Below are 14141 nucleotides of genomic sequence, written 5' to 3' on the forward strand. Positions count from 1 at the left end.
AAGTGCGTTAGTAAGCGGAGCGGGGCGTGTTAATATATTCCCCCGAGAACGTAATAATAAAGTATGTTTGTTATTTCAAAGGGTCGTTTTTCCTTCTGCATGGCTTGGATGACATACTACCTGTTTTTCAAAGGGCTGTAATCGAGGTTACATAAAGGACCGTCTTGTTTCAGCATGACGGCTATATAAAATGATTTATGTCATTCCTACGACTAAACACAGCAAAACAAAGCATATGAATCAAACGGACTCTCGGCTCTACGGCTGCGGTTCTCAAGTCTCGTGTTTTCGTCTGGACAAGGGCAGCAACGGCCGTGACGGCTAGGAAAGCCATTTATAGACGTGGATTGTGAGGTCGATCTCTTACTAAATGCACAAGGAATATGAACGTATACTTGGCTCTGGGTATGAAACATCAGAGGGTGGAGGAAGGCAGTGGGAGGAATAATAGGGAATAAATACCTGGATATGCCTCTGGGGAGGCTGTCACAACCGTTGGCTAGAAGATCACAACAACATGGTTATTATAGTGTTCATTCCTACGGTTATCATATGAAAATAAAACAAAAAAAACATTTGACATTTTCACACGCATTGATGTGGCAATAGCCATTTTGTGTATTTTAATTGGCAGTTGTAGGGGTCCTGGATAATATATTAATACAATTCCAACACAAACACAGACAGACACACATAAACAAACACACAGAAATGTGTGCATGATGAAATATGAACAAATATTTGGGGCATTTTAACAAACAGGTGAACCATGACATTCATAACAAGTGGAATTAGTCGGCTCTGCCACCATCCTTGGTGCAAATAGACTGCATGTGTTTTTCTAAATGTGTTTGGGTTGGGTTATGTCATCACAAGCCTCTTACGATGAGATGGCCCGAGCCTATCCTTCTAAGATAAACATTTACAAAGCATGTGGCGAGGAATTGTGTGTGTGTGTGTGTGTGTGTGTGTGTGTGTGTGTATATGTGTGTGTGTGTGCTTGTGTGTATGTGTGTGCATGTGTGTCTCTCTGTCTGAGTGCGTGCGTGCGTGTGTGGGTGGGTGTATGTGTCTCTGTGTTTATGTGCATGCATGTGTATGTGTATGTGTCTCTGTGTTTGTGTGCGTGCGTGGGTGTATTTGTTGTGTTTGTGTGTATGTGTCTCTGTGTTTGTGCGTCTGCGTTTGTGTGTGTATGTGTCTCTGTGTTTGTGTGTGTGTGGGTTGTGTGTGTGTGCGTGTGTGTCTGTCTGTGTGTTTGTGTGTGCACGTGTGTGTGCGTGTGTGTGTATGTGTCTGTGTCTGTGTCTGTCTGTGTGTGTGGGGGGGGGGAGTGTGGGGACTTACCAGGCTCAGTGTTTCCACATCTGTTGTGAAAAAGAGAGAGATAGGTAGAGAGAGAGAGGGAGAAGAGAGAGATGGATTCATATACAAAAGTGACGATAGCTTCACATTCTGCCTACTTTAACAAGGTTGTCAGCACAACACCTAGCCCCTCGTTCTCGTACAGAGGTCGTTATGTCCTATAAAACCAACATTACATTGAGTGTATGCTGGATAGCATATGTAGAAGTCATACGGCTTTGTCTGCCTTCGAGAAAAACGAGTATGGGACGGCCTGCAATGGACCACTGGGAGAGAGCCACAGACACAGATAGCTTTAATAATGCACACAGATATTGCTAAATATTTACAGAATTGTCTCCTTGTATATAGATGCACCATCTGATGCTACTGGCGGACATGCCTCTGAATCGTATTCCCATAGGAGTCAAACGGGAGGAAGATGATGTTTGGGGAATCCAGAGGCTACAGCTGTTTGCCCTCTGACCTTCCGGATTACTCCTCTGTTTCGATGAAATCCAACAAACATGACACATGGAGATCCTAACATCCTGTTGATGTTTTGTCGATCGTACGGCGATAGTTCCTCCCTTAATCCATACGAAAACTTTCCCTATTGTGTAATCAGCTCCCAGACACGGCGGACAACAAGTGGTCAAGAGATTATGACCATGTTTGGATAACTCTGACTCTTCTGTAGTGCCCTACCCCGTCACAAGGAATCCTCTCTCTGCCGCGAGCTCCAGAGATTCATCAGCCCTAGAGTCAACACGGACCGCCGCTGCCTCAGTGGTGGTTGAATCACATAAAACAGTTTATTCTCACCCTCAGGCTGTCCGGGCCACTCGCTGGCCGGCTGGCGCGTGTCTGCACGGGGGTGCACGGGCTGCTCCGCAGGTGTGGGTGACGGTTGTCCCGTCTGGTGGGGCGTCTGGGGCTGGGGGTGGTGCACATGCGGTGTCTCTGGGTACACTGGAACCTGGGGCACGTGGTGGTTGTGGTGCTGGTGGGGGTCGGCGTTCGGCTGCTCTGGCAGGTAGGGGGGCCACTCGGGTTCCAGGGGGCTGGGGTCCAGCCAGGTGATGCCGGGGTTCCTCAGGTCGGCCTCCTCAAGCTGCCTCAGGGAGATCTGCACGTCGGAGCGGGAGTAGGTGTAGCCGTGGCCCGCGGGGCAGATCTCCTTGAAGTCGTCTGCCGGGGGCAGGAAGAGCAGACAGGCAGCAGACAATGAAGCACAGAACCATTATTGCACTTTTCCTGTCTTGATCCTTTTTTTTTTTTTTTTTCGCAAAAGCTTGCCAGAGTATTATAACGGCTCATATTTCTGCCCGGTGTTTGAAACAATCCCATTAGCCGGGCGTGTAACGCTGTTATGTTTAGCATGTCGCGTTGTACAGAGCGCACTGTGAAGTGGATTGGATACTGTTTCCTCTATGGCTGAGGACGTGGAGGCGCTGGCGGGCGGATGGCAGCTGTCACTGAGGTCGACCAGAGAAAGGATTTGGAAGGATTTAGGTATAGCTGTCACACTCAAATCGAAGAGACACTCGCACACACACATAGACGTTAACACACAATCCTGCACACACACACATCACACTCACGCATCACACACACACATGCACACACACACACACACACACACACACACACACACACACACACACACACACACACACACACACACACACAGCCATGCAAGTGAGGGAAACAGAGGATCATGCAATAGAAGCTGAACTCTGAACTGACTGCTGTAGAGGCATGTGAGAGGCTGACAGAGGATTGGCTGACCGGATGAAAGAGATGGGCGGACTAGATTGACCGTCTTTGTGGCTGTGCCCAACAACCCTCAGCGATGGAGAGTCCATTACAAGGGGGAACGGTGTGTGTGTTTCCCCTGTCCCCTGCCTGACCTGCAGGCAGCAACCCTATGCCATCAGAAACCCGGCAGTCTGGAGCACAGACCGGAGCAAAGACTTATATGCAGTCACTGGAAATTCATGTGTGAATGCAGGAGGTGGACCCAATGTGTGTGTGTGTCTGTGTGTGTGTGTGTGTGTGTGTGTAGAGGACGGGTTAGAGGGGGGGGGAAGCTGCATGTGACCAGAAACCACATCAGTGCAGCTGCAACCCAGGCTGGAATGTGAGTCAATGGGGGCTACTGTTACCAAATCCACAATGATCACTCTCACCGCTCGCTGCCGAACGCGCCTCTAACGGCTTGTCAGGCGCTACAAAAGCCAGGGTCGAAGTAATCAGGACATGTGTGTGCGGTGGAGGGTGGGGGTGTGTGGTGTGTGTGGGCGAGTGTGTGCAGAGAGAGGCATCACGGGGGATTGTCTGTATGATATGTGATCTATGACAACCCAGTTGGCCCGGGAGTTAATCCAGCTAGTGTATGAAGTGCACACTCTCCCTCCAACACTTTGAAGTCCGATAAAGGATGACAACGTCCCGTGTTTCACTTGGCGCGGCCGCACATTTCCATTTATTCTCCCGTGAATCACAGCTATGCCATTGGTTGGGTCGGAGTGATAACACACAAGCATGACTAACACGGGGGCCCCGACATGTCATAATTATTTGCTTTTTTGGTCTAGTTCCACATCAAACACATCGGGTTATCCAACACAAACCCGGCCGCACCGCACGATGATGACAGAACAGAACCCCGTTTTCCTTTTCTACACTGTTTTGAGTTTCAGCGCCTTTTATTTTTACTGCCACCGTCGACCAATAAAACCAGACGGTAAATAGAATTTAAAGACTAAATGTTGTCGAATCAGAGTCACCAGACCGCTAACTTGGTTTGGTTCTTGAATTAAGCCCTGAACAAGACAGACGGACAGATACAGTGTTGATTTGGACAGACAGAGAGAGAACCCCACGGACAGCATTTCCCAGTCTCAAGCAGGGGCGGCGGTACCTGAGTCGGGCACAGGGCAGCGTTCACAGCCGGGCCCCCAGGCCTTGCCCACACGACTACAGCAGCAGATCTGCTTGGTGATGGTAGCAGGCAGGGGGAGGGAGCAGGCGCCGGCTGAGGAAAACCGGTAGCACAGCCCCTTATTTTCGGACACGGCCTTGTCCGCTGCAAGGGAGGAGGAGGAGGAGGAGGACATAGAGGGTTAAGGAGCACAGACTGCATACGGAATATCAAATCGGTGGCTAAACCCCTTTCAAGAGAATATAGCCTACAGTGTCTGAGGTGATGTCACAGCATCTGTTCTATCTGGGAAGTAAGCGTCTGTCCAGGCTTACCAGCAAGTTTTTCAGGTTAGCTAGGAATACTTTGCCTGTATCCCGTTAACAGTCAAACACTCTGCTAGGTAGCATGCGACGAGCTGGCCGTGTCAAACTGCATATTTCATGCACTGAGTCATGGCGCCACACTGGGCCCCCGGTAGACGTTGTTTTCCTTTTTGTAATTTGGAAATGTGGACTCACAGACGCAGTGGCTCCGGGCCGGGTCCAGCATGAAGCCATGCTTGCAGGTGCACCTGTAGCTGCCTTTGGTGTTGAGGCATTCGGCATTCTTGCAGAGTCCTGTCATCGCGCACTCGTTGATGTCTGTGGAAAAGACGTAAGGGTGTAAGTCACGCGGCTGTCGACCCCCCTACCTCGGCGCTAATGGTTTGAGTAAAGCTCATCTGGTTTGTCAGGATTGTGTTTTACTGTATCTAAGAGACCAATAAAATGATAAAACCCCTGGCAAACGCAGATTGGGTTCCACAAGGTGCAATTCAACAATACAATCTTGGCGTTTTTAATCATTCTAATTTTCCTTTCCTCTTTTTCTTTACATTGTCTGCATTTTCCGTCATCGCCAACAGGGTTGACATGTGACCCAAATATTTTGGGATCTTCCTGTGTCCTGGGCTGACAGGGAGTGAAACAAAGGCATGTAGGACAAAATGCCAGCGCCCCCTGCAGCGGTAGTTAAAACATGGCATCTCATTGAGGCTGCACATTGTATGAAATGACCATGCTCGGTCGATGACATGACCAAGACAGGCAAAAAGAACACACAGTACCGATTGTCAAAACATTGCAATGATTTAGGCATACACAGAGAAAAAAGGACCATGTTTTAGATTAGGATCATTTTCCTTTTTCTGTTTTGGAGTGGCTTGGTCCTTAATGCGGCCAATATCACGGTGTCTTCGGGTTACGTCAAGGAACGGAGACCCCAAAGTCTTTTTCCCTTCCTTTAGTGAAAGCCATGTGGCGCGGAGAGGCGCGGTGCTGACTGGCGCTTGGCTCACTTTGAGTTCCTCAAACGGCCGTTCCCTGAGTCTCCGAGAGGACCTGAGCTAGGTAGCGTGCCGCCAGCGGGCCATGCCACCCTGCATACCTCAGCGTCACGCCATCGAACACTGCGTCGCGACTAAAAATATTTGCTTTAACTCAATGTTAAATGGAGAGTAAATCATTAGGAAAGGTTCCCGTTAGTCTGACGACTGGAACCTGACAGCCTGCCACCACAGATTTTCCCAATTCCAATTAATCTGGTCTTGTTTTGTTGTTTTGCTTCCTGCTGGAAAAAGTGAGACTATGAGGGGAGGGGAATGTGCCTGATAAATACCTAAGCAATGCTTCTTTCTCCCTTTCTTCTCCGCTCATTATCCAGTTTTTCCTTTTATCTGTTTGTCTTTGTGTGTGTGTGTGTGTGTGTGTGTGTGTGTGTGTGTGTGTGTGTGTGTGTGTGTGTGTGTGGTTGTTTGTCTGCATGTGTGTGTATGTATGTATGCATGCGTGCATGCGTGTATGTATACATGTATGCATGTATTTATGTACGGGTGTAGAAGTAATACATGCATGTGTGTATATATCCAATGTGTTTGTGTGTAAGTGTGTATGGTTGTGTGTGTGTGTGCGTGTGTGTGAGAGAGACAGAGAGAGAGAGCAATCTGTACACTGTATACATTTCCAAGATTTAAATTGTTAGTTTTAGTGTTAGCGGGGGTTTGGAAGGTTACAGATGGCCATCTCATGACCCAGCCACTTGCCCTATTGTTAGTGACACTATAAACACTCCCTAGTTCCCCTTACCAGAAACAAATATGTCACGTCTGTCTGTTCTCTGCATATATAACAATGGGGCAGGTTTTCACGGAGACGAGGGAGACGGCAGCGCTGTCTGTGAGCCCTTGAACTAGCTCTTCCTTGGGCGGCTGTCTGTGGGGAGCGAGGGTCAGAGTTGGCCTCAGCCTTCATCACATGGGGTCCCTTAATCCGCGCTCTGCTCCAGTCCCAGATTAGTGCTATTGTTACAGTCTGCTGGTGGGTTTGAAGGGATTGGAACTGACTTCCATGACGACCAGTCACGACCAGCACTAATCTCAACACCTACCTCTGCTTTATGCTCGGTCGCTCGCTCTCGGTCTCACCGCCTGCTGTTGGACGGAGATGGAGGGCAGAGCCGTCTACATGGGGCCCATTTCAACCGGATTTTCCTGGTGGTATGTTATGTTCTTAGCTGTCACTTCGTCGCATTCAGGGCTCCGTTACGTCTTGCCTACTGCAGCCAATTTGTCTGCTCGTTCCTGAGATTACCCTCTCTATTCTTAAATACATTGCGGGAAATCAGCAGGAATGTTTCAGTTGAATAATGGGTATTTTTCTCTTTGAAAAAGTGCTACAACACGATGCATCAGTGAGTACAATGACACATTTTACATCAGTCTTACAAATCATGATGAAAAATGTATCCACCGCGAGACTGCTTATCGTAACTGATCCCTATCACATTATGGCCAAAGCTACAATTAATGGACGGAGGCCTGTTTCTCACTGACCTTAGAACTTAGATCTTTTCTTATTATATTTGGCAAAACATACACGCATGATCATGGTGGAGAAAGAGCCTGACCTAGACTGCTGCTCTACAGAGTATTTAAAGTGATTAATAGCACTTCAGATAAACGTTCTTCAGCAGCTTTTCAAAGCTGACCCTTAGCACCCGATCAACAGTGTTAAACCGACAGCTGTAGGCAGTCTCGTGCACTTCAATTGGTCAAACATGGCATTAACACGGCCAGGGTTAAGTGCATGACTCCCCATGAAGGCAAATCGTGCTAGGAATGTAGGTGCTCACAAAACATTTAATAAACCGTTTGGGTCCCTTCATTTAAGAATTGTCCAACACATGGTGGCTTTGCTTTGTTGATCTGGTATCTCTAGTGCACTCTTCAGAGCTGTTTACCAAAAAATCTGAATTTAATCAGAATCTGAAATCAGAATGCATGTGGACCCGGGAGGTGACATCTTCAGTCGGTTAGGACTTCAGAGACTAAAGATGGCTGACATTGAAAGCAAGTGTGAATCATGTCTATTTCTAGAGTCAAACACACAAACCGGGATGCGAGACAAGTCCTAGCATGTTCCAGTAAACGTTGTACAAGCAGCTCGGGGCGAGGAGCCACGCATCATTCTGAAGACCATCCTGATAAAAATGACGGAATCCCAGAAGAACCTAAGGTTTCTAACTGCTTGGCAGTCCTTCTGAGGGGCCAAATTAAAACTATTTCTTGGGGAGAACGGAGAAGCAGCAGAAAAAGAGCAGAAGACTTTGATGCATGGCAGTAAATATTGTGGGTAACTGTCAACTTTGCTTTGGGGATTTTCATGAAACAAGCAACGGATAGAGCATCTTGAAGCGATTATAAAATGTGAGTTTGAATAAAATAAATTACTGGGCTTGTTGGCAGGTCATTCTTGACACCGTTGCGGAAAATGGTTGATGTGTTCTTGGGCAAAATAAGTTTTTTCCCTTATATACATATAAAGAAAAATAAACGTTAGAAAGTGAAACATTAAACTGTTCTAAAGCAAAGAAGCTGTAAATCTCAAGAATGCAGCAGATCAATTGTACTGTACGTACCACTATGACCTAACGCAAGACAAAGCCAACAATCGGTTGGAGTGAGGGTCAGTGAGGTGGTCCCAACTGAACATCATGCTGTTAAGTACATTTTCATTCATTGGATAAAAAAAACATGTACTTCTTGGGAACCATAGTGAGCCCCCGATCTCCCTTTTCGTTTACGATCCTATATATAGATAATATGCTAACACAAGTGCTGTTGAACCCCGTTAAGAGACGAGGCGATATATCATGGCCACTTGGGCCGTTACTCATAACACATGTTTATACGGGTGTGAAGAAAGAGCAGATATCAAATGCATTGTTTCAGTTGCCTCAGAACGAATGGCTATTCAGTATGAACACTGTGGGTGGCTACGTATTCATCAACTGGGAACATTCTTACCACAGACTGTGAAATATTGTGAGAAAGCAACCAGGGATGGAAACCTTATTTGTATAATCGGGTTTGCCTGCATTAGATGGACGAGCCTTAGGAACACGCTTCTTGTTGGACGGTGTTGGTTCGATAACACATTGAGTGGAAAAACATTAGGAAACCACAACAAAGGGCTAAAGATTATCAGGGCCTTGTGTGCCTTTCCCCCTGAACCTACCAATTAGAACAGTCAACCCAGGGGCTTATTGGAGGCTGAACTTTGGCCTTTGACAGACCTGGGCGGGTGTACCCTTGGCCTGGTTCCCATAGGCCTTGTCATACAGTGGGGAACCGTTTGGCATTTTTTCAAGAACCTTTTGTTAGCCTCATAGCACAATTGCTTAAGTGCGAATTTGGAATGTAGAAAGCACTCTGATTGGCTAAGGATATAGCCAATGAGGCTAAGTGAATCAGCAGTATTAGGAGAGTAGAGTTAGGTTAGATATTACAATTTGGCCAAATTATGAATATTGTGACCGATAAGCCAATAATAGTCATATTATACCATGAGTCAATTATGCCATCAGGATAGCGATTTAGATTTAAATGTTTGTTTGTGCCAGAAGTGTTACTGTTCCTGGACCTCTGATTGGATCTTGGGCAAAAGTGTTTTGGTGGAGCTTCATTTAAAAAAGTCCATTGCTTACCTTGACAATGGGTCGCGTTCATCCGTTTGTAACCTTTCGGACATTCCACCTGTCCGTTTGCAATCACCGCGTATGCTGCAAAATAAAAGAAAAGCGAAAATGTCGGAAAGAATTAAAAGAACAATAATACAACATTTAAAAAAAATGTCTCTCCAATGAGTCAGAATGGGAGAGCTTTGTGGACACAGCGGAGGGGAAAGAGAAGTTCCAGAGGAGATCATATCACTTACAGATGTGAGGGGACCCCCAGATGGATCCCTGGGGGACCCCAGAGTGAATTGGTGTAAATGGATCCCCATCAGGCAACTTTACAGTAACATTAACAGCACATGTCATTTATAATCCTAAAACCCATACATCCCACCAGCCCAGGGGAGCTGCAGTGAAAGGCTATCTTAAATATCTCTTAGGAAGCACTTGACCTTCGCTACGGAGCAAGCCCACACCCCAACTACGAAGACCAATATAAGCACTCTGGCAGGAGCAATCAGGGCTTAATGTATGGCGAGCGTGGTGCAATAGTAAAACCTTTTCTGAATGTACCAAAGTATTAAAAGACATTGGATAGGACGTGTCCTCCTGGGTCCTTTGAATGTAACGCCAACCCACAGTCGTAAATGAAACTCAGGTGTCCCCAATCGTCCGAAGAGACCATGAAACACGGTGCGTTATAACTCAGTCGAACCCCTGCCGAGAGAGGCTAACTCCGTTTAATACAAGGGTAGAAGGAAGACGAGGTCAATGTGACTATCATGAGGGGGGTTGGGATACTGTGCACATGAAAATGGAGTGTGTGTGTGTGTGTGTTTGTATTTGTGTGTGTGTGTGTGTGTGTGTGTGTGTGTGTGTGTGTATATGTGTATGTGTTTGTGTGTGTGTGCGTCTGTGAGTGAGTGAGTTTTAGAAGGCTGCGGTCAGAAAACGCAATATTAAAACATCATCACACTCGTTAAAAGCCTATGATAAATCCACGGTGCGATCAAGCGTCGTATCAAACCTAACCTGCTGTTTTACGATGCTTTGCTTTATGATCACTCTGAGATTCATCTCAGCTCATCATAACTATCCCATTCCTACAGTACATCCATTCATTTCTTTAAGAACATAACAGAACACCGTTTGAACTCCTCGCCAGAACCGACATAGAAGGAGGGGGAAAAAGATTTGAACAAATAAAGAAACACGTTTTAAAAAGCTGTTAAAGCGTTACCAGCAAAGATAACACAAAAACCACAGCACACTTTAGACCGTCCTCTTCCTCTTTCAGAGTACAGTCTAAACTGTGCTGCGGTTTACCCCACCACATTAATATGTTGTCTTTCCCCCCTAAGTGATTGACAGGAGCCCTGCTTTGATGCGGCCAGTCTGGACGGCAGGGCCAAGCTACGACCAGAAAGAGGTCCGGACTCAAGTGTTCTCACGCGGGTCGCTCCACCTTAAGACACCGCCAGGGAGCCAAGGGACCCCCCCCCCCCCCTGACATCTCTAGCCCCGATCTAGCCTCTTGTGTCATCAGACACTAGCAGCAATAGCACGCAGGCACAAAGACCTTCCAGTGCTCCGGTGTTTGTTTGAAGATCCCTCTTAGCGTTTGTTTTCATTCTCCCGTTCCTACAGGGGCCACTCGCTGAGGAATGGAGGGCCCAGATGATGTGGGGTTGGAGGTTACTGTGGCAGCTGCCAATTAGGGGGTTTCTGGGGGCCCACTTTAATAAACAGGGGAGAGGTCCCTCTGTAGATGCCAGCGTCAATGTTGGACGATAAGGACGGATCTGAATTGAATCAACCGATTGTTGGATTGACCAACAATCGGATAAGCTGTGGACCAGACATTGTGGCGGTTTCCAAGCCACCCGCACATTTGTAACAAATAACAGAGTAGCATGATGTAATTAGCAATAATTAGGATGATAATCGGAGTGAAATGATTCACCGGTCGAGGCATTAGAAGTGACCTACAGTGATACTGATTCATCCTTTTTTCTTTGGCTGACTTTCTTGTGTCAGAGTCATCTTCCAATGTCCAATTACTCCAATACACTCACTCTCTCTCTCACACACACACACACACACACACCAAACACAGAGGATGGCGCATCGTGTGAATCAGTGTCCTGAGTTATATTTTGGTCCTGCTGTGACCCAGTGGACCAGCAAGGTACCAAATGCTTGACAGAGCAAAACTGAATCAGATGAAAAGGTGGGCTCCCCTGCCATGCAGCAAGCAAGACTCTAGGGGAAGGTAGGGTTGTGTGTGTGTGTGTGTGTGTGTGTGTGTGTGTGTGTGTGTGTGTGTGTGTGTGTGTGTGTGTGTGTGTGTTGTATGTGTGTCTGTGTCTGTGTGTCTGTCTGTGTGTCTGTGTGTCTGTCTGTGTGTATGTGTATGTGTATGTGTGTGCACGCAAGTGTGTGTGTGCGTTGGGAAGGGAGGGTTGGAGGTGACAGGGTGGGAATGTTGTTTCGGGGGGCCGGATAATCGTGTCAAAGTGACGCCCCTCCCGGCCCCGACTCCCAGCTTTTCCGCCTCCTCTGCGCTCCCCCTCTAATCCCACTGGCAAGGCTCCCTGGTAATGAGCTGTTGGGGTGGGGTCCACACCCTCCCATGGCGAGGGGATCAGGGCAAGTCCGGCCTGCGGGACGGCCGGGTGCACATGCCATGGGATACCTGGTGGGAGTGCGGAGGGGAGGGAGAGTCGGGAAAGGGGGTGTCTGAGGAGATGCAGGTCTGTCAGTGACGCTCGGATGAACTGATTTAACACAACAATACTAAGCAGTCCCGGCCTGGCCTGGCCATTGGATTTCATGCCGAAGTTACGTTTCAAGATATACAAAACTAAATTGTTCTTCTTGAGGGCTAACGTCTTTGGCAGATGTTTGTGCACAATTACAAGTTTCCCACAACTGCGCAACTCGCTGCTGCTACCAAGGCATTGGTACCCTGCAAGAGCAGCATCAGGCACCCATTACTGCTCCCCTTGGTAACATAGAGCATAGAGCTGGCCTCTATCCACACAGAACGCAGGCTCCTAATGGTTGATTATCCATTTAGGACCATTCACCAGCCATACTTTGTCCCCCCCCCCTGCACCACCCACTCATTTATTGACCCTCATAAGCTAGGGGGATTGTGCAGGCTGTTTGCCACTGTTAAATAATATTAGCTCGGACCTCCTCAGTCGAGGAAAAAACACAATCCACATTTCCTGGAACTCCATGGTTGGCAGCGCAGTCTCAAATCTGAATCAACATCCATTCATTCCCTTTTCTGATACCATAGTCAACGCTGCTCTGAGGCATTACTAGGGGGTAGTGGACTGAAAAGGAGGCTTATGCAAATCAACGACAAAAAAGGAAAGAGTGAAGGACAAGGCCTGGGAGATTGGTACATCTAGTCAATTGGGTTACTCTGCTGGACAGAAAAAGAAACTTTCATTTGCGATTTTATACAATTATTCCTCTCAGGGCCACACAGTCCGGAGGTTTTCCTCTAAAGCCTGTTAAGAGTCCTTGGTTGGGCCTATCAATCACAGGCTGATCACACCACTGGGGCTCCCATGGGATCTACATAGTGGGCCGTCTGAGTCTGGGACGTACCCCCGTATTTACTTTCTTCATTTCTTTCTTCTTGACAAATGTGGCTCCCAGAAATGGCTTCAGGGCAAACTGGTTGAGTCCAAATTAAAAGCAAATACAATTACTTTAATCAATCAGGATGTTTTGACTCTCAAAGATGACACATCCATCATTTCCTTTCTTATGCCAATGGTTGATTGGATCAAAACAACCCAAGTGGTTTGTTTGATCCAATCAAATGATCAACTATTGGCGCTTGTGTCGGAATTTTTGGCATTTATCAAACAAGCATGGTTTCTACCACATGGGCATGTCAATACTGTGGCCATGCCAATCAACCGATAACTGAACCAGATGAGAAAGACACATGGTCTTATATCATCGTCTCCTGCTGAAACAAGCATACACAACATCACATCCATGCACGAGTACCATGCCACGCAAAATGGAGGTTTCGTTCATCGGTGCCAAAGACCCTGAAGGGGTCTGCAAGATGGACCATCCATCTCTAATGGTTATCACGGTGCTTGACCTTATTCATACCAGGGAAGGGAAGTACAAAGGGAGAAACATTTGGGAAGGAAAGGATGGGCCAAATGGGAAAGTAAAATTGAGTGGAAAATACCTTTGACAAAAACTTTTTGTTTTGTTGCAGTAACTTGTAACTTCAGCAAACTGTTGATGCCAATCTAAACAGGATTAAGGACACATTCAAAACAGATCCACATTCTTAGATAATCACCCGTTTTCTCTGAAATAGTCATCAAAACAGCTGGCGCCAAAGGAAGGACATGCCATGTTACAGAGCACATAAAAATGCAATAAGTATGTATCTTTTTAGTCAACACACATTTCAGCTACATTAGCATCCAGGCCGCTGGCCTACTGCCTACTTGCATCATGGGTCAGAGGACCAGGACTTATTACCCAAATCAGTTGGGTCCACCACGGCTTGATTAGCAACTTGCATGTCCAACTAATACATTCAATCTTTTGGTTTTGGTGGGATAAGCGAAGTCAGCATTGATGAATCAAAACGCTGTTCAAATGGTGTGTTAAAATGGTGTACAGTTCCTATCTAATCAACGTGAGTTGCTACAGAATGGAAATCTTGGCAGGAGCAGGCGCATCTGCTCCGACTCTATTCTTCCTGAGACGAGGGCCTTGCATCCCCGTTTCTATCCGGTGCTAACAACAGTACGAACACCTGATTACACTCTTAGACAGTAATATCCACAGGCATCGGCCTCTGGGTTGAAGGTCAGCTCAAACT

General features: G+C 47.0%; 1 protein-coding gene across 1 annotated transcript in view; it reads right to left on the reverse strand.

Annotated features, from left to right (window-relative positions):
* LOC307086927 (latent-transforming growth factor beta-binding protein 2-like) overlaps nt 1–14141 on the reverse strand; it is a gene marked incomplete at its 3' end in the record, with an annotated part of 87283 nt that overhangs the window by 30530 nt on the left and 42612 nt on the right. Inside the window, exons 9-14 of the mRNA XM_079752273.1 lie at nt 9296–9370; nt 4792–4914; nt 4271–4435; nt 2170–2535; nt 1348–1367; nt 463–499 (exon numbers count right to left, since the gene is read on the reverse strand). Of these exons, the coding sequence (XP_079608399.1) occupies nt 463–499; nt 1348–1367; nt 2170–2535; nt 4271–4435; nt 4792–4914; nt 9296–9370 (786 nt within the window). The remainder of the gene's footprint in view (nt 1–462; nt 500–1347; nt 1368–2169; nt 2536–4270; nt 4436–4791; nt 4915–9295; nt 9371–14141) is intronic.

The sequence above is a fragment of the Pollachius pollachius genome (genome assembly GCF_949987615.1).
Source record: "Pollachius pollachius genome assembly, chromosome: 15".
Lineage (NCBI taxonomy): Eukaryota > Metazoa > Chordata > Actinopteri > Gadiformes > Gadidae > Pollachius > Pollachius pollachius.